The sequence below is a fragment of the Neovison vison genome, chromosome 12, assembly GCF_020171115.1.
Source record: "Neovison vison isolate M4711 chromosome 12, ASM_NN_V1, whole genome shotgun sequence".
NCBI lineage: Eukaryota > Metazoa > Chordata > Mammalia > Carnivora > Mustelidae > Neogale > Neogale vison.
The window spans coordinates 37,981,075-38,002,462 of record NC_058102.1 but is presented as its reverse complement, the minus strand read 5'-3'; the positions used below and the strand labels follow the sequence as shown (position 1 = coordinate 38,002,462).

The 21,388-nt window shown below is 37.8% G+C and overlaps 1 protein-coding gene across 1 annotated transcript in view; it reads left to right on the top strand.

The window, feature by feature from the left end:
• The window catches only part of ACSS3 (acyl-CoA synthetase short chain family member 3), a 158,399-nt gene that overhangs the window by 13,038 nt on the left and 123,973 nt on the right, over positions 1–21,388 (top strand). The window contains exon 2 of the mRNA XM_044229251.1: positions 20,617–20,761. Within this exon, the coding sequence (XP_044085186.1) occupies positions 20,617–20,761 (145 nt within the window). The remainder of the gene's footprint in view (positions 1–20,616; positions 20,762–21,388) is intronic.

Below are 21,388 nucleotides of genomic sequence, written 5' to 3'. Positions count from 1 at the left end.
TTTGGCAAAGAATACTCAACGCTCATTTCCATCCACTATACATCTACTAGATAAGCTCACACTGATACTTTTACCAATAATTTCACGAATCATAACGAGGTAATGGAAGGGCAGCGCTCAGGTCTCAGTGACCTTTCTATCCCCAGGGAAATGTACATAACCTTGTGTTTATCAACTGCGCTGACTCTGAAACTTCACCTCATATATAGGTTTTATGTTGTTGTTGTTTTTAAGATTTTATTTGACAGAGAGATCACAGGTAGGCAGAGAGGGAGGCAGAGAGAGGGGGGAAGCTGGGTCCCTGCTGAGTAGAGAGCCTGATGTGGGGCTCGATCCCAGGATCCTGAGATCCTGACCTGAGCCGAAAGCAGAGGCTTAACCTACTGAGCAACCCAGGCGCCCCTGGATTTATCTTTTTTAATCTCTCTTCTCTCTGGGCTCCTATATAAGTTGTAGGTAGATATACCTAAATTATCCATCCTACCAGAACCCAAAATGACTCATGAATCTTTTCTATGAAGGCATCAAAGGGTTTGACATTTTTTTCTGCAAATTTTTATTTAAAATCCAGTTAACATAACGGTGTAATTTTAGTTTCAGGAGTAGAATTTAGTGATTCATCCATTATATACAACACCCAGTGCTCATCACAAGTGCCCTCCTTAATGTCCATGACCTATTTAACCCATCCCCCCATCCACCTCCCCTCCAGTAACCCTGAGTTTGTTTTCCGTAGTAAAGTCTGTTTCGCGGTTTGCCTCTCTTCACGCCACCCTAATGCTCATTTGTTTTGTTTCTTAAATTACACATATGAGTTAAATCATATGGTATATGTACTTTCTCTGACTGACTTATGTCACCTAGCTTAATACTCTCTAGGTCCATCCATGTCATTGCACATGGCAAGATTTCATTCTTTTTATAGCTGAGTAATACTCTATTGTATATATATACACCATATTATTCATTCATCAGTTTTTGGTCATTTGGGTCTTTCTGTAATTTGGGTATTGTTGATAATGCTGCTATAAACATTGGGGTGCATGTATCCCTTTGAATCAAGATTTTTGTATCATTTGGGTAAATTATTGGAGTAATTGGGTCTTAAGGTAGTTCTATTTTTACCTTTTGAGGAACTTCTGTTCTGTTTTCCAGAGTGGTTGCACCAGTTTGCATTCTGTTTGGGTCTAAGTTTCCTGATGAGGCAGCTGGTTCCCTTTGCTTCTCTTTGGCTCATTTGTCTTTAGTTGTAAAAGAGACTATTTTACAGAATTCATGGGCACTCAGTCATCAAGCCAAAGACACACTACAAAGAGGTAAATACTTCACTTATGTGGTACAGACCAAGTCCCCATGTGAGTGTGGACTGAAAAAGTTGTCTCTCTGACACATATCAGGTTCTAAGAATTTCAGATTTTTGAGCTGGACCAATATCACATTACCAGATTGTCATTTATTTGTCATTTTATAATCAGTAAGTTAATGAAATAAACCAAATTTTAGTGATCAAATGAAAATCATTGGCTAAAAGTAGTAAAAGATGCATTGAGAAGGGTATGTGCTATGGTGAGTGCTGTGAAGTGTGTAAACCTGGCGATTCACAGACCTATACCCCTGGGGCTAGTAATACGTTATATGTTTATAAAAAAATAAAAAAAATTATAAAAAAAAGTAGTAAAAGATGAATACTGAATGATCTCACTTACATGTGGAATCTAAAAAAACAGACGAACAAAACAAAACAAAACAAAAAACCCAGACTCATAGGTACAGAGAACAGGCCGGTGGTTGCCAGAGTGGGGACCGTAAGGGTTTGGGTGAAAAGGGCAAAAGGGGTCAAAAGGTACAAATTTCAGGCTATAAAATAAATGTCATGGGAATACTATACTTAATAATACTGAATTGGATATTTGGTGATTGCTGAGAGTTAACCTTAAAAGTCCTCATCACAAGAAGAAAGGAAAAAAGAAAAAAAGTTGTAACTCAGTGTGGTGATGAATGATAACTTGACTTGCTGTGATAATTGTTTGCAGTGTATACAAATGTCAAATCATTATATTGTATACCTGAAACTTATATAATGTTCTATGTCAATTATGCCTCAATTAAAAAAGAATTTAAAAAGTGATAGCAATGAGATAATATAAGATGTTATTTTTCTAGGACACATTTATGATATTGTTATAATGGTACAAATCTTAATATTATTATTTGATATAAAAGCTGATCATATCCTGTTAAGAGCTTGAATTTTAGAAGACAGGACATTTGCTTTATTATTGTTCTAAAATGCTGAATCCTGACTGCTCAAGCTCTTCTGCTGTTTACTGTAAACATTTTATTATTTCACTTGAATATTTCAAGAGCTGTTTGAAGTGTAATTTGTAATTACAGGCTTGGTAGATTTAAATTGATAAATTGTTCTCTTATCTAGGTTTAATGAACTTACAAAAGAATTAATTTTTAAATTTTATAACTGGCAAAAATACTTTTAATTTGGAAGATTTTCTTATTAAATATCTAATTATTTCAGTCTATATCTGATAGAAATAATAATGCTCACAATCAAAACAGCTTAAATCCTAGAAGATGACTTTATTCTCTCTGTGTGTATTTGTATGTGAGTGTGCACACATATGTGTATGTGTTTGTGTGTGTTTAAGTGTTACAGAATATAAAATATATTATTACAGTAATAATAATACTCCTTACCATAGTTTGTTAATTTATCAAGCACATACATTCTTAAAGAAGAATTTAAGGAAGGTTCAGTAACTTGCTCATGCTTACTTGGCCTGCAGGTAGCAGATCTGGGATGAAAAACCAGATCTGGTAGTGAAAGGAAGGGTCATCTGTACCCCAATGTTTATAGTCGCAATGGCCACGGTTGCCAAACTGTGGAAAGAACCAAGATGCCCTTCAACGGATGAATGGATAAGGAAGATGTGGGCCATATACACTATGGAGTATTACGCCTCCATCAGAAAGGATGAATACCCAACTTTTGTAGCAACATGGACGGGACTGGAAGAGATTATGCTGAGTGAAATAAGCCAAGCAGGGAGAGTCAATTATCATATGGTTTCACTTACTTGTGGAGCATAACAAATAGCATGGAGGACATGGGGAGTTAGAGAGGAGAAGGGAGTTGGGGGAAATTGGAAAGGGAGGTGAACCATGAGAGACTATGGACTCTGAAAAACAATCTGAGGGTTTTGAAGGGGCGGGGGGTGGGAGGTTGGGGAACCAGGTGGTAGGTATTGGAGAGGGCACAGATTGCATGGAGCACTGGGTGTGATGCAAAAATAATGAATACTGTTATGCTGAAAATAAAAAAAATAAAAAAACTAGAAAGAGAGAAAAAAAAAAGGAAAGAAAAACCAGATCTGTTAGACTTTAGAATGTATCAGCTTCTCACTGTATCTTAATTCCTCTCCAGTTAATCCCATCTTACTATCACGATACTAGTGATATAGATTTGATATAGATTTAAAGACAAGCCTGGTGCCTATATGCATATATCTACACACACATCTATGTTCGTTGGCGTGTTATATTTATAAAAGTGGAGGTTTTTTTGCTCAGAACTTATTCATTCATTAACTCATTTGTTCCTGCCATCCTTTCCTCCTTTCTCTTGTTCATTCCACAGACGTTGATCCATTGCCTTCTAAAGCCAGGAACTATTCCAAGTGCTGAATGAGAATCCAGATAGAGTGTTACTTTGAAGACCAACTTCACACATCAAAGGAAAAAAAATGTTGCTTGCAATAAGATCGCTTTCATTTTCCTGTTTAAAAAGAGTAATTCCGAGTGATGGGGACTATCTAGTAATAATTTTCTGATAATAGGGGTATTAGAATTTGTTTTATTTTACAGTCAGCTCCACTCTGAATTACCTTTGATTGTTGAGGTGTGAGTAACTAGAGGATACAACCACACATTTGGATCAACAGTAGTGCTTTCTAACTAATGAATCCTTTCCAGATAAAAGAATCAACCAGTTTTCATTTTATCCAAGTGTACAGCCTCTTATTTTCTGCTAGAGGTGCTAATACAAGAAGGTGAGGAAAAGACAGGTAACAGCAAAGAGAATAAAAGGAAATAGTGGGCCTAGCAGGGGCTAGATAATAAACTGAGAAAACTGAGTAGGCTGCACTGTAGTTAAGTTTCAAATTATAAAAATGTTAATGGAAAATGTTTTACCTATGAATGTAATATCTATGTAGATACTGGGGGTCGACAAGGATAAAGTACAGAGAGAGTTTGTGATACCATTCAAAGATTATTTTTAAGATAAGAGTAGGGAAAAAAGGCCTAATAGAATTTCCGAGTTATGTTCAATGGTATCTAGTTAGTCAAATCAGATTTATTTTTGTAGCTATGTCTATAGCATGGTTGTGTCTGTGAGGTTGTTCTGGTGAGAGCTGAAGTTGGGAGGTTGGATGACACATTGTGTGGTTTAGTTAAAAAAGCAGACATTTTATAATCACAAGGCCTAAGTTTGAGACCTCGGTTTGAATCGACGTTGCCTCTTCATTGACATTGCTTTATTCGCAATTAATTTTTATTAGAATTTAGGTTTGTGCCCTTATCAAGGAGGGCACTTGATGTCATGATCACTGGATATTACATACAACTGATGAATCACTAAATTCTGTCTCTGAAACTAATACCAAAAAATTGGTTTATGATTTTTTTTCCCTAAAGAAGCAGTATTTCTTTAAATTCTAACTGGGTAAACTCAGGAAAGTTGAAATAGATGGAAAATCAACTGTAGTTCAGTATCTCAATGCATTCTTAGTGCATATATTGGTATATTTTATATATTTCCCTTCAGTCTTTTTATCTCATTTAAAAATTTTTATTTTGTAATCATTATAGACTCACAAGAAGTTACAAAATAGTACAAAGAAGTTGTTTGTACCTATCACTCAGCTCTCTCCAGTGATAATATCTTACACAAGTAGGACATTATCAAAACCAAACTTGACATTGGCACTGTGCAATTAACTAGACTGTAAACCTTCTTTAGATTTGCAAGCTTTGGCTCACACTCCTATTTTTTGTGTATGTGTTTTCCCTTTTAAGAAATCTGTATGTCGATCAGACTGTTTGATTCTCTAGGTCTCTGTTTTGTTCTTGCTGAAAAATGGAATTATACTACGTATAATTCTATAGGTACTTCTGTACCTATACTACTGATAGCTCATTTTCCACTTGTAATAAGATGTGATTTTTCCATTCCTCTCTTCTTCTAGTCCATGATTTTTAATGTTTTTAGAATGTTTTAACATATTGGGTGAATGTATAATTTTTTGTTTCACAACCCTTATGTTGATATTTAGGTGGTTTCTCTTTATTTGCTATTAAAAGCCGGCAGATTCTGGATACAACATTCCAAAGATTTCTCTTTCTGTCTCTGTCTGCTTCTTTCTTTCTTAACTTTCTTAGATGTCTAGATCAAAGAGAAATTATATACTTTCTTATTTTTTTTTTTAAAGATTTTTTTTTTTAATTTATTTGATAGAGAGCACTAGTAGGCAGAGAGGCAGGCGGGGGTCGGGGGTGGGGGAAGCAGGCTCCCTGCTGAGCAGAGCGCCCAATGCAGGACTCAGTCCCAGGACCCTGGGATCATGACCTGAGCCAAAGGCAGTGGCCCAACCCACTGAGCCACCCAGGTGCCCAAATTATGCACTTTCTATTGTATATTGTCAATATTTTTCTCCAAAAAGATTAATATTGTTCATAAAGTTTCATAATTTTCTTCCTTACGAAATATTTAGAGAATAAAGATAAAAATTTATTGAACATTGAACACTGAGCTTTGTAAAATCTTAATGTTGTATCACATTTGCTTCAAAAAAAATTTTTTTTAAGCAGTAAGACCAAATTGATGCCCCTTTGTATTTCTCCCAATTACAGTCTTTGCAGAAACAGTGTCAGAATAATTTGTATGATTCAATAGGAAGAAAAAGTTCTTCTCAGGCATTCTAAAATGACTGATTGTATTCCTCCTCTCTAATAAGAGCTTGTATGAGACATCTCTCTGTGGACATGAGCTAAGTGTTGTGCAGAATGAGTTCATGAATGTGGTGTCTGCCTTCTGGGAGCGTCAGCTGTAGTGGACAGAGTTCCATCAGAACATTGTGGTGTGTCATTCTGTGTGAGTTATAGCCTTAAAGAGAAGGAAATGGATAGCAAAGGTGAAGATGTAATATGAAAATAGGAAAAAGCCTTTAAGTCCTCAGGTTTTGAGCGCATTACTTTCAACACTTACCTATTTCTACCCTCTTTTCACATTTCTCCTTAACCAGGGAAGAGTAACAAATGTTAATGAGTTGGCTTCCTTCTCTGCACGGTGCGTGGGCTGCTCTCTCTTCTCCTTTTTTTTTTTTTTTTTTCAGTCTTTCTTCATCACTTCATCATTGTTATCAGGATTAAATGCTGAGCGGCATCTTCTCTTCCCTCCAACAAATACTGGTTAGTATTGGAGTGTGGCACCTCCTCTTCTGTCCCTTCTTGGTTCCCTGGATAGTTTGGAGGTTTCAGGGTTATATGCTTGGAGATCCTGTGGGCCCTGGTCTGTAGGTGTGTCTTCCTAGGAACCTGCTCTGGTTTGTAGTTTGGTCCCTTATGAGTTTCTCATGACTTATTTCTGAGTTGACTGAGGGAGGACCTCTGCTCCTATGGAGATCCTAAATGCTCTCTTGAAAAGGACTGTCTGATGAAGCTTACTTTCCTTTACAATGTACTTTTAAATATGTATTTAATTATGATTATATTTCAATCTTAATGAATTCATGCTTTGAAATTTTAACATGTTTTGACTGGATCTTTAACATTTGCCCATTACTCTTAATTAATTATAATTTTATCTTTTATATTTTATATTAAACCGAATTCTATTTGTTTGATTAAACTCTGTTTCTTTCCTGCATTTCCTCTACACAAAAAAGAAAACAACAAGATAAAGTGGTGTCTTCACTTTCAGCTTTGAATTTAACTGTCCAGCGTGACTCATAACCCGTGGATCTTTAAGATCATTCATTCATGCCTTTTCTCTTCATTGACAGGGGATACAGGTCAGATAACAGGTATTGATTTCTTGAGAGCCTTTCTTTCTATTCTTTTTCCTGTTGGCTGTATTTCTCATCGTTGGCAGTTCACTCCGTTTTAATCTGAGATGATCTGGCAGAGGTGCAGATGCCTGTGCTGTCCTTTCCTGTTGAGATGGGACAGTCTGTGGCTAGGGCTGGTGAATGGGGCTGGGTTCTGTGTGTGTGTACTCACAGAAGAAGGATCCGTAGGGCTGAAGGATGTCTCTCTCTTTGTGTTTGGTTTCCTTGTTAAAATAATTGTCCTATAGAGAGATGTGCTTTCCAAATACTTTTACAGAAACAATATCCCTAGTGGTTAAATTAACATAAGGTTATTATGCCGCCCCAAGTAAGCAATTACCCAATTTGGAGGGTTTCCTGGAACAGTCAGTTGATACGGCTCAAGGCCAGCTCTCTGTAATTTAGATGAGATGTCCCCGTGTGTATAAAGCAATATGATGCCTTCTTAAAAATGCTTAAAGCCCTCTCTGTGTGTGTGCCATGGCAGTCGTTTGAGCCAGTCGTTGTGTTTTTACTGAGCGCTTACCTCATGAGACTCTTTTTCTTATTTGTGTTAATGTGTCAGAAGAGCACTACTTCAGTTCACGTTCATTCACACTTGCAAGCAGTTATTTAAAAATAATTATTGAGCATTTGCTGTGTGCCATTAATGAGCTAGCACATGGTCTCTGCCCACAGGAAACAGCCTCTAGGGAAAGTACAAGAATTGCTCAAACAAGCACACAGACATGTGAAATTGGAAATCCATCCCATTTTCCTTGGAGTTGGAAAGCACTGGGTTGCAGTCTGCCGCATGTTGGTTTTATCATTCTGCGGAGTTGGTTGACCTCTCTGAGGCGCGTCTCATTGATAACATGAGGATAACAGTGTTGTCCTCAAGGGACGGTGTGCATTAATGATTTGATACATATATATATAAATTACCAGGTGCGGAACCTGGCATATTGGCGATTAACAAAATATTAGTTTCTTTTCCTACTTCAAAACTGTTTCTTTTTCTTCTTATTTCAGGTCTCCCTTAAAGGCAGCATAAACTTGACATACGGAGATGAAGAAACTCTCAGGCTTCTTTGATATACCATCCTTCCTCCTCCTTCTAGTTCCTTTTTGATTGTTTCTGTAATAGTTTCTCTCCCCCCATGTTTTCACAACGTATTTGCTCTTCCTGCCTAGTCATTAGATCCTAACTGCTTCCATTTCCTCGTTTGCCTCTCCAGTCTGACCTGAAATCCATTTCTAGGCAGGACATTCTCCAGCTCTAGACCTTTTGATTAGCCTGCCCATCCTTAACAAGGCATTCCAGGCTTCTCAGATGAGGCTTCCATTGGTTTTCATTGTCTTGGTTCACGGTATGCTCCACGCCAACATCTCCCATTCTAGCAGCATTAATGCACTTGCACTTCTAAACCAGAACCTAACTTTGCCTAATTTTTGTAACCATCTCACTTGCCATTGCCATTAAAAAATTCTGTTAATTGGGGCACCTGGGTGGCTTAGTGGGTTAAGCCACTGCCTTCGGCTCAGGTCATGATCCCAGGGTCCTGGGGTCGAGCCCCACTTTGGGCTCTCTGCTCAGCTGGGAGCCTGCTTCCTCCTCTCTCTCTCTGCCTGCCTCTCTGCCTACTTGTGATCTCTCTCTGTCAAATAAATAAATAAAATCTTTAAAAAAAAAAAATTCTGTTAATTTTCAGTGCCTCCCCCCTCAGCCGCCTTCACTTTTCACCCTTTTCGTAAAAGCCAGTTGAAAGATTGGTACAAGCTAAAGAGAAGCCAGAGCTTCCCTCTTGTCTTCCTACCCTCACTTCTCACCCATGTTGCCTGTATGCTAGGTTCTCCTCTCCTTTACACACCGGTGTCCATGCCAGTGGCCTCACTGCTCATCCCTGTAACCAAATTGCTCTCCCAAAGATCATCAATACCTATGTGTTCCTTTTCAGTGAACTGACCTGAAGTCCTTACTTCATTTGATCTCTCTTCAGTATTTGGTGTTGGGGACCGCTTTTGCCTCCTCGAAATTCCCTACAGCTGCATTGTTCAATATGGTAGTCTGTAGCCACATGTGATGATTTAAATTTCAGTTTAATTAGAATTAAGTAACAGCTAACATTTAGTTCTGCAATGACATTAGCCAGATGTGCTAAGCTGAGCGCTCGAAAGGTGGCTAGTATGATGGAAGAACTAAATTTTAAATTATATTTATTTTTAATTAGTTTAAATTTAAATTTAACCAGCTACCTGTGGCTATGCTATTGAGCAGTGAAGAGACAGAAAATTTCTATCATCACAGAAATTTCTGTTCTACAAGTCTTCTCTAGAGACAGGATTGGCAAAGTTTTTCTTTAAGAGACCAAATAGTAAATATTTTTGACTTTATGGGCCAGTAAGTTTCCATTACAAACACTCAGTTCTGCTGTTATCAAGCAAAAGCAACCACAGAAAGCATGTAAACAGTTGAGTGTGGTTGTGTTTCAATAAAACTTTATTTACACAGATTGTGGGCCAGAGTTGGCATGTGGCTATAGTTTGCTGATTCCTCTTGAGCCCTGGTTTCTTTAAGATGCATTCTTTTCACTCTCTTCCTCTTTTTCTCTAAAAATATTTTTTCAGTCTTCCATATTTCTCAAACCCCTTCCTGCCTCCCATCTCTATCCCTGCAACACTGTTATACAAGAAATCTGGCAACAGTCACCCTCCCCTTGTATCCTGCTTTAGCCTGTCGTACCCATTGCCACAAAACTCTGCTTTCATAACTTACCTAAGTCAGCTTCCCCACTTGTAAGTGTGTATAAAATAGTAATTAACTGATAGGATTATTAAAAGGAGTCAATGAAATGTGTATAAAATTGTGCTTGTAGAGTACATTTTACAACACAGAATAAGTGGTTGTGACTTGGAGCCTGTTTGATATGCAGTCCACTGGGAGGCCAGTTAACTTCTCTGTGCCTCAGTTTCCTCATCTGTAAGATGAAGATGATATTAGTAACTACAGAGTCATTATGAGAATTGAATGAATTTGTGTTAACTGTTCATAGTGTTATCTTGGTACAGAGTAAGTGCTCTTTTTTTTTTTTTTTTTTCCATTTCGTTTTGTTTTATAGATGGAGGAAGAAAGACCTAAGCACATTAATTTGCCTGCAGTCCTACATTTAGTACCTGAAATGCCTGATATTCTGATTTTTTTTACTTCAAAGTTCAGACCCTTATAACAAATATACTACATTCATTTCAACATCCTCCTGTTCCTAACCACATTCCTCTAGCTGGAATTAATCTCTTTTTTACTGTACTTTCATCATGTGTTGTTTCTACCTCTGCCAGCAAATTTGCCACATTTTGCTTCCTATTACAGTTATTGCAAATCATTCTGGCTTTTAGAGTGGTGGACATGTTCCCAATTATATTTTCCCCAGTTTCTTTATAGTCTCAGTTCTAACCAACAACAAATTACTGTTAAATTTGCTGGATAAAAAAAACTTTTGAAGAGAAGATCATTATTGATAGTTAACATTGGGGGTTGTAATCTGCCAAAAGTCTGCCTATAAAATGATGAATTGTTTCTTATCATGGTTATACGTTCCTCACTATCTTAGCATGGATTTAGCATTTTAGTATGTAGCTAGCCAAATATATCCATCACCTTTGAATTGTTTTCAATATGTTATCCTTGGGTTTATTTATCTTTGAAAAAAGAGCTTGAACTTTTTTTTCCTGAAATTGTGCCAAAATAAAGGCCCAAATAGGTGGTGGTCAAGGAAGAAAATTGTAGCATGATCCAAGGAAGGGAGCTCCTGTCAGAAGGTAAATTGTAAGTTAGACTTTCCAGTTAATTAATGGTGAATGTATGACCAGTATGGAAATCAGAAGCTGGGACTACAGAGAGGGTTGCAGGACTGTGACTACCAAATATGGTTGTGCTGGGGCGTCTGGGGGGCTCAGCTGGTTCAGCATCTGCCTTTGGCTCAAGTCAGGATCCCAGGGTCCTGGGATTGAGACCCCATGTCGGGCTCTCTCCTTAGCGGGGGGTCTGCTTCTCCCTCTCCCTCTGCCTCACTTGTACTTTCTCTGTCTCTCTGTCTCTGTCTCTCCTTCTCTCAAATAAAGAAATAAAATCTTAAAAAAAAGCCAAAATAAAACCCAAATACGGTTGTGTTAGGGGTCTCTTTCTTTCAACAGTTGTTTCTTACAGATTGAAATATGGCAGTTTGTAAAAGAATTTCATAGGTCACACTATTGAACATACGGTAAGTTTTATTCTTGAAATAGGAGGGCGTGCTGAAATTGAAAGGAATATTTTAAACTTTACCAGTTCCACTTTCTGTACCTGGGTAATCAGATTCACAGAGTAAATGCTATTAGTTTTTCCCTCTGAAAGAAGTTTTCTTTCTCTTTTTAGTGTCAGAGTTTTATTTCCTTTTATAATGTTTGAAAACTGGTTTAATATGTACATGCCTAATTAACAAAATTTTAGCTCTCAATCATCAGAAGGTTGGGAATCATGAGAATTGTGGGAATAGAAGAATCATGTGAACATTTGGCACTAGTTTCTTCCAGTACCTAGAGATCAAGACTATCGAACTCGTCAGGCTCCCAACCTCTTAAAAATCTTTCAGATATCTACCTACATTCATCCACTCAGCCCAGTGTGTGGGCCAAGTACACACTCCAGTTTAACCCTTTTGATGAACAAGGTCACTGTGAAATACAGGGTGGGCTAAAGTCAAGTATTAGGAAGATAGGATTCAGGGTAGGCTAAGGGGAAGAAGAGAAGTCAAATTCAAACAAGATGCTAGATGTAAACTAGCAGGGGTTAATGAGGAAAAAGCAAGGGAAAATAGAAAATTATGCATAAAGCAGTCTAGAAAGAATTTCAAGAGCTTTCTTCTTCTTCTTATCTCCCTCCTCCTCCTCCCCTCCTTCCTTCCTTGTCCTCCCTCTCCTCCTTGACCTCCTCTTCCTTCTACTCCTTCTTTTGTAAAGATTTTATTTATTTGAGAGAGAGCATGCACACAGAGGGAGAGGGAGAAGCATACTCTCAGCTGAGCAGGGGCGCCAAGGCAGGGCTCAACATGGGGCTCAATCCCAGGACCCCAGGGACCCCGAGATCATGACCTGAGCCAAAGGCAAATACCTAACAGACCGAGCCACCCAGGCACCCCTGCCAAGAGCTTTCTTCTTACTGGAGCTCCTTCTGAAGACTCTCTGGTCCACCACCGTGAGCTCAGACACTGATGATGGTGTGTTTTGACTTCTTTTTAGGGACATCTATAGCTCAGGTGTCTCTCATTCATGCACATTTGTCTTTGGTTACCTGGGAAATTTGCTTCATAACATATGTGCTCACTCAAAGATACAGTCGACACGGCAGCCACCATTTGGAATGTCACTGGTCCTTGTGACAAGAGAGAAGGAAGTGTGGAAAACACAGGCTGGATCTTGAAGACTTCCTGCATTACTTCTCTAGCTGTGTTCCTGCGCCATGGCGAGCTTCCTGACCACGTGCCTCAATTCATGCGCAGTTTTACAAGTGCCTGGAATGAGGGCAACTGAAATCACAGTGGACAGCAAGCAGAACCGATGAACACAGATTTATAATAGAGTTATGTGATTCGAAGTTTCTGTGTAGCCATTATTAGTATACTGTATAGCTGCTTGAGGTTGATTCTGGTGAGAAAAATAAAAGAAGAAGCAAAAATTTAATGATCCAAGTTTTAGTTCCTTAAAACTGAGTTTAGATGTTGTCACAAGTATAAGAAATATTCCTTCTTACTAGAAGAAAATGGAAAAGAGATTTAACTAACATTTTTCATTAATGGTAGTTATAATGATATGAAGTTGATAATTCAGTCAAACCAAGTGCCAAGCAATCTTCTGTTAAAATCTATATTTTTATTCAAATATATTTATATCATCCATTTAATTCATTAATGCATGTTAGCAAAAACCAAATCACACAGAAGTATTTGTTACAGAAAAATATAGACTATCCCTTTTCATACTGCCCCATTAATTTTTCTTTTACCCAACGTTACCACTGTTCATATTTTCTTGCACATTGTTCTAGACTCCTTGTGCTTTTATACAGCACAGAGATAAATATATAAGCATCTTTCTCTGACTGAATTAAAAGTACTGTGTACTGTGTATCTTTATATCAATATATCAATCCAGTGGGGGGAAAATAATATCTCATTATTGTTTTACTGTTTGTTTTCCTGATCATCAGCGAGGGTGAGCATCTTTTTTTTTTTTTGCTTATTGGCCATTAGCAGTTTTTTCCCCTCTATGGATAGCATGCTGAGATTCCTTACTTACCAGATTTTTAATTTTTTTTATATTGAATTTTAGGTACACTTTATATATTGTTGAAGTTAAAAATATATCTTTCCCCTTGTTATTTTTGATAACAAAACTTTATATTGTCCTGTTATAAGAGTGTGTGTGTATACATATGTATTATGCATGTATATTCATCTATCTATCTATCTATCTATCTATCTCAGAGTCTTTGCCAGGGCAAAATTTCTAGATACAACTACTTGAATGTTCTTAGTTCATGTATCAGTGAATACAGATTTTGGTTACTAGAGTCCTACTTCCTGTGATTGAGAGAAAAGAGGGGATTTCCAGGTGGCAGTGGTATGTAGGGTTTCTAGACCTCCTGGAAATCACATAGAATCTTGTCCCTGTTCTACAGGTCTTCAATATTCTAGAGGAGCATCCATGCAGAAACTCTCCCTATTCAGAAAGTAAGACCTGGCTGGTGAGAGTTTATGTGATGTGTGTGTAGGTGGGGGTATGTTTGTATGGCTTATGTCTGGATTTTCCATCCAAACACCTATGGCCCATTTCTTATTCCCACTTGCCTCTGACTGTGGAGTTATTTCAGAGTTGTACTGAGAGCCTTTTTGTGAGCCTCTTTATTACCTGCTTGAGGTTTGTAGTTTCCCCATAAATATATTCTATGGTACAGTTGTATGATTTTTTTCTACACATTGTTTCCTTTGTTTCATCTTAAATTGGCGGTCCATAAGATGTCATGGAGATCTTTCCGTATCAGTACACTTGGATCTACCATGTTTTTTATGACTTATGGATATAGCAGTCATTCTACTTCTGTTTGCTTCGTATAGGCCAAAATTTGCCTCTGCTCTGATCGGGTGGTAGCACCATTTCTAGTGGTTCCATTATTGCTATCAATTTATTTTCACTTTTGTATTTTTTTCTGTTATTAAGTGAGCTGTGGGGTACATTCAGATTTCTTTCAGTTTTCTGCAGAAGAAATTCAGGGCCGAGATGTGGTAGAATAAAGAATATGAAGTTTTTTCCTTTCTTTTTTAAACAAAAGTAAAAGCTGACTGAGTTTAAAGAGAACTCTTTACAAGAACTCTACTGACAGAACATTCAAGTAGCTGTATCTAGAAACTACAATAGCCTTGGCAAAGACTCTGATATATATATATATATATATATATATATATATATATGAGAATATATATGCATAATACACATGGGAAGAATGGAGCATCATGAAAGAACGAGTGTAGTAAACATTCAAAAATATATGCTTGCACAAAAATTGATGCTTGTAAAATTGATTATGGATAAACAAATATAATTGTACTACCACATCATTATATAAATATAAATATATAGGTATACGTATACCTATCCATATATATAGAGTCACATACAGATATCATACAATACATATGTATAATATATACTATATCATGTATATTACATACAGATTTTATACATATATGAATAAATTATTGGCATATGTCAGGGGTCAGTATAAAAAATGAAACCGGAAGAGAGTATTATGGATTTTTCTTAGAGGAAGAAATTGCAAAGGAAAATGAGTTTATTTGACTACATACAAATTTCAAATCTTTTTATGTCAAGAAACACCATGAATTGAAATTAGTGAATAAATTGAGAACATGATTTCTAACAGTGTCAGACATAAGATCAATGTTAATATAAAGAACTTTTAAAACTTGATCAGACATTGTACTTAATATCAGTAGTCAAACCAAAACTAAAACTACTTTTCACTTCTCAAACTGAAGAAGACTGAGAATAATCTGTGTTTGGAGAGGGTGATATAATAGAATTTCAGGTATTGCTGTTTGATTCAATATTTCCAGAAGAAATGTGATTATTTGATGTATGTGTTTGATTGTAGGAATCTTGCCTGCAAATATAATAAAAAACAATGTAACCAATATTTCTCTATAAGAAATATCATTCCAAGATCATTTAAAATAATGACAGTATTATGAAAAGCAATTTGCAACAATACAGGGTTAACATTATTATTGAACAGCCATTGAATGGAATATTATGCCATCATTAAATGTGTGGTTTTAAAAAATTTTTCAGACCCTTGGAAAAGGCTCATTATGTAATCTTAAACATAGAGGCAAAATATTTACATATACAAACAAAATACCCCAAAGTATATTTTCTCAGTTGTATATAGTGGGCATTAGTTATTTTAATAATCTGGGGAGACAATCCGTTTAAAACCTGCTCATGAATTTAGAAGGGACAGTGAAGAGACAGCACATAGAAGGTATTCAATTGACCTTTACTGAAATGATTTGATTTAAAATGAAATAAGAATCTTGTCATAGTAGAATAATCAAATCTTTGAGCTGGGAGGTTCCTTGCAGGTCACTTGGTCCAGTCAGCCACAGTGAACCAATCTCTTAAGTCTAGCCAATTTATAGTGGTATATTCATCAACTCTTACCACCTCTGGAGCCATGCCAATTTTTTATCTCCTACAACAGTTCTTGCTAAACACCGCTTACAGGCCCTGCCCTTTATTTGAATTTTCTTTCTGCCGGTCGTAAAGGGTACCCTTAAAATTCTTTAAGTGTATTTAAGGTTATCCTTAAAAAAGAAAACCCTAGGATATTAATAACTTAATTATGAAACTGCTACATATTTTCAAATAGTTGAGAAAAATCTAAAGAAAGCTTCAGCCAAGAGACAAAGATCTAAAGAAAAACCAAGCGGAAATTTTATAATTGAAAAATGCAATTATCAAAATAAAAATTCACTGAATTGGCTTGACAGTAGAATGGACACCACAGAGGAAAGAATCCATGAACTTGAGGGTAGAAAATAAGTTACTTATAAATGAATTAATTAATATGATGTTAATACCAATGTGTGTCTAAAGTCTTGGGTTGCAGGTATGGCATTATCCAGTTTCTTGCCAAATGTCCTGGGAATTATTCTTGTTTTAAGTCTCTGTTCTCTCAACTTTAAAACGAGGTAGGAAAAACTACCTTGGCTACTCTACCTGGATCATAAATCCAACGTTTCTTGGACGTTTACTAATATTTTTATTCATTCATTTATCAAATATATATTGAATGCCTAATATGAGAACTGCTATAATAAATCCTAGGATTATAGGGAGAATATGACATTGTCTCTGCTTCAATTAGCTTACAGTATAATGAAGGAAACATAGAAGTAAGTAGACCAATTGTTATTGCCATGTGACAAGTACCATGGCAGGGATCTGTGCATAGGTCTGTGGAACGGCCTGGGGTTGGGTGTGGTCAAGGTCAAGGATGGCCACAGCGAGAGTTGCTAACTGGACTCAGGAATTACACATTTTGTAATTCCTTGAAGCTGGAATGTGGGAAGTTGTATGGGGAGAAGGAAAGCTGAGATGAATGGTCTTTGCATGCCCCTGGAAGATACGTAGTTTTTATCCTGAACTTTATGGAACAGTATTACATGACTTTAAGCACTCTGTGGTATGAGAACATTTACACTGAGGAAAAACATTCCTCGAAAATTTTTTTTTAAATTTGAGTGTGATGACACACAGTGTTCCTTTAGTATATGTGCTGCCGAAGCGAGCACCACAGTGTTCCTTTAGTTTCAGGTGTACAACATAGGGATTGAACTTCTCTATATTATGCTGTGCTCACTACAAGTGTAGCTGCCATCCGTTACTGTAAAATGCTGTTGTAATATCATTCGCTATATTCCCTATGCTGTGCCTTTCACCTCCGTGATGTATTCATTCCATAACCGGAAGCCTGTATCTCCTCCTCACCTTCACCCATCCCCCCACCTCCTTCCCTCTGGCAGCCATTAGTTTGTTCTCTGTTTACACAGGGGATTCTCCTTTTTACTTGTAAATTCATTTGTTTTTTAGATTCCACCTAAAAGTGAAGTCACATGGAATTTGTCTTTCTCAGACTGACTTAAAAAACATTCTAGCGGCATAGAGAGGTGACTTGAGAGGATGGGTTGAGGACTGAGGCGGGGAGATTAAGCAGGAGGCAGTAATTCTAGCCCAGGTTATCAATGAGAGAACGGATTGTTTAGGGAGATGGAATGTGATCTTCCATATGACCAACTGAATGTAGAGAATGAGGGATCAAATCTGACTCTGGGGTTTCTAATTCAGGTCCCCGGATGTAAGGTTGTTCCTTGAAATATGGAAAACAGGGGAAGGGGAGGGTTTGAACTTGGGATGGGGCAGTGGGTTGACCTGGGGTGAAAATGACTATGGTTTTGGACATGTTATTCTTTCCAAATAGTGATGTTGTCTGGGTGAGAAAATGTTTTACTCTATCCATCTAGGTTCTTTTGGCTGATCTGTTACTTAAATTGACATAATATGAAATTAATAGGAAGAAAAAAACTAATTGTGAATGTATGGGAGCTTCATACAGATGTGAGAGATTTGAAGACAGACTGTTCAGGCTTATATGCCATTGTGAGCTAAGGTGAAGCAGGTGAGGGCCTAGAGCTTCAAAGGGAAGGAATACAATTCACAGGAAGATGGAAAGAGCAAATGTTTGTTTGCAGAGACCAGGAATTTGAACAAATAAGTCCTACCAAGTGCTCCCCGCAAGCCTACCATGCCTGGCCCATACTCTTTGTAGTACCTTTGGTTGATAGATCTTTTCCTGGACCAGGCCATCTAACTAAATTCTTAGAAGCAGTGAAGTAGTGGGGGCCTGGGGGGAGGGCACAGTATAAAGGTCTTCCCGAATCTTTTGGGCCTTGATTGTCTTCTGCTCAAAATAAGCCACACATCAAAATAGCATGTTTTGGGAACGCTCGTTCTGAAACCCTTCCATGTCCAGCAGACTGTTGGCTATAAGGGTCCAGAAGTCAGAAAGGAGGTCAGGGCTGGAGCCAAATGTGGAAGTTGGAGCCATATGAGTGTAAAGATTACCCGGAGAGTGTATGCAGAGTGAGCCAAGGGATGGATATGGAGCCTTAGGAATCTTGGTCAAAGATTTGACAGAGGAAGAAGATTCCATGAAAGGTATTGGGAAGAAATAAGTAAAGAGGTGGAAGAACAATCAGCAGATGATAAAGTGAATTCCTCATGTTCTTTAGTATTGAGGGGGCCCCTTTTTTGTGCACGGTCATGAGTGGAATTAATTATTAGGCACAAAGTATGGTAGAGTGGAAGTCCTAGAGAAAAAGAAAGAGCAATGACAACATTGACAAGTATTCCAGCAAGCCAGTACTCTAATATTCTGTCTCAGAAACAGAAACAAAACCAAAAAAATAGAAATAAATATTTTTGTGAGAAAATCCTATAAAACATCTTTTGTTATTTCTGCCACAAAATGCTGAGCAAACTACCCTTTTTTCTTGGCATATTTGCTAATTATGGCCACAATTGCACTGCCTATCCAGTATCCCCAAAAATGTCCAAATCCCAACACATTCAGTGGTTATTTCCAGGTATCTCCAGGTTGTCACAGGGTCAGATGACCCAGGATGGGCATGACTGGAAACGTGGCTCCAAGACCTGGATCTGACTGGGTTGGGTTCCCCGCTTCTGTTGGGCTCTACTCCCACCTGCCAGTTCCTGCTTGGGGAGGAGGCCGAGGAGGCCTAGGAGCACCAGGAGGCTCTTCCAGGGGGTGAGGAGGTGAAAGAGAGTGAAACCAGCTGTACAAGTGTGTTCAGTTCAGGCCTCTGCCTGAATCGTCTGCTGATTCCGGAGGGCATGGAGGAGCCTGCATGGAGGAGCCCATGGCCAGGGAAGTCGTCTCTGCTCACGGAGGTGGGGGCAAGGGCAAGAGACAATATTTTTGAACAAACACTGAATCTATCACACTTGGCGATTGAGAATCCTTACATTAATTACTTTTTGTGCTGTGCTGTCGGGTCGCCATATTCTGATTATTGCAGTGTGTAGGGTCATTTGACCTCGATTAAGCGATGCCTCGTCCTGCTGAGTTCTGTATGTGTAATTTTTTCATGCTGCCACCAAATCTATAGCTGCTTTTAATTCACTGCCTCATTTCACACGGGGCTTTTTGAGCAAAGACCTGAGGTGAGCCTCGGCTACCTGACAAGGCTTTTTCTTTTTGCGTCAATTTTTTGTTTTTCTTTCCTGTTATTATGCATTGTTAAAATATTTGCTAGCCTGACATTAGGACAACTAGACCACTGGTCCATTTGAATACTTTATTCTAATCCCCTCCTCCTAAATAAGTAGCAAATACAAAGCCTTTTCTTTTGGAAAAATGAGATATAGTTCCTTAAAAAGTATCTCTGTCTATCTACTTGGTGTCCATATTTTCACTGGGAGGCTAGTGAACAATTAGGAGATGAAAAGCACTCAATTGCAAAGGTCTTCCAAAAAATTAATTAAAATTTCATGTGTACGTTCATTCTTTATTCAAATTATGAAACATCTCAAAGATGCAGAACAGAGCTTATCTGTTCTCTGTGCAACCAGAGACATCACACTTCATTGAAGCAAAAAAAAAATTTATATATCTATATCTGTATCTATATATATCTTTTAAAGAAGAATTGAATTTTCCAGTAAGTTTGTCTTTTTATAGCAGACACCCAAACTCAGTCACACATCTATGATTTGTCCTCTCAGCCTGATGTTTGCTTGGCCTATATACAATTCATTTCATCTGTGTAACCTAGATTGTTTTGGTGCTCTATACTTAGTTTCTTCCTAACAATAAAACCCACAAAGTTATCCCCTTGAAGTGTGAGGTATATATATATATATATATATATATATATATATATATATATATATTTTTTTTTTAGTGCACATCAAAGCAAATACATATTTATTAAAATAAAGGTGTCCTTTCTGGGGATGCGTGGATGGCTCAGTCGGTTAAGGGGCTGCCTTCGGCTCAGGTCATGATCCCAGGGTCTTAGCCTCCAGCTCCATATCTAGGTCCCTGCTCAGTATGGAGTCTGCTTCTCCCTCTACCCCTCCCCCAACTCATGCATTTGCACTTTCTCTTTCAAGTAAATAAATAAAATCTTAAAAAAAAAAAAAAGATGTCCCTTCTGTACCATCTTAAATATCTACTTTGTATGCATCATTATCTGGCTTAGTGTGCATGGGGAAACACTATTTTAAGGGCAGTGATGCCAGACTAGAAATACACAAACTAGTTAGGCAACAATATATTTTGGAAAGAGTTACTAACACTTACCTTCCAATTTTTCAGGTTCGTGGAAGGAATGCTTAACATTTGTTACAATGCCATCGATCGTCATATTGAAAACGGTCAAGGAGATAAGATTGCTATCATCTATGACAGTCCTGTGACAAATACTAAAGCAACTATTACCTACAAAGAGGTTCTGGAGCAGGTACTATCGTAAATGTTCTGTATGTGTTACTTGGAAATCATACAGAAATTGCTGAACCTACATCCACATCGTGTAACTTTCCTTCGCTGGATTCATTGACGTACACTACTATGGTTTCCTTTTAGGTGCATTGGAAAAACTAGAGGTCTGCTAACTCATAGACAGTTTTTATCCCTTATTTTACATGTTACAGAACTGGAAGAGACTCATTTTACAGGGAGAACTTAGCAAGCCTCTAAGGATATGTGTAAGTCCTCTCCTGGCTTTTGCTTCCATCTCCATTGTTATCATGTCAGTCCGGCTCCTTTTCCACATTCCTCGTAGTGAAGCAGCGTCTCGACTTCCCCGCTACCAGGCTCCCCTCCTATTAGATCACCAACTGACATGATACACCAGAGTTTTCTCTTTAAGAAAAAACCCGTTAAAAACCTTTTCCTTAAAAATTGCTATTAGAGAGTAAAATCTGCACCCCCCTCACCTGCCCAGGATGTAGAAGCCATTTGGAATGAAGCATTTCCCGAAGGTTCATTTCCAGAACCTTCTGGGCCAAGCACACAACCGATTCACCTTGGTTGTCTGGTCATGCCCTCCGGCACTCCTCGTCCTTTGCAGGTCTTTCTACACACT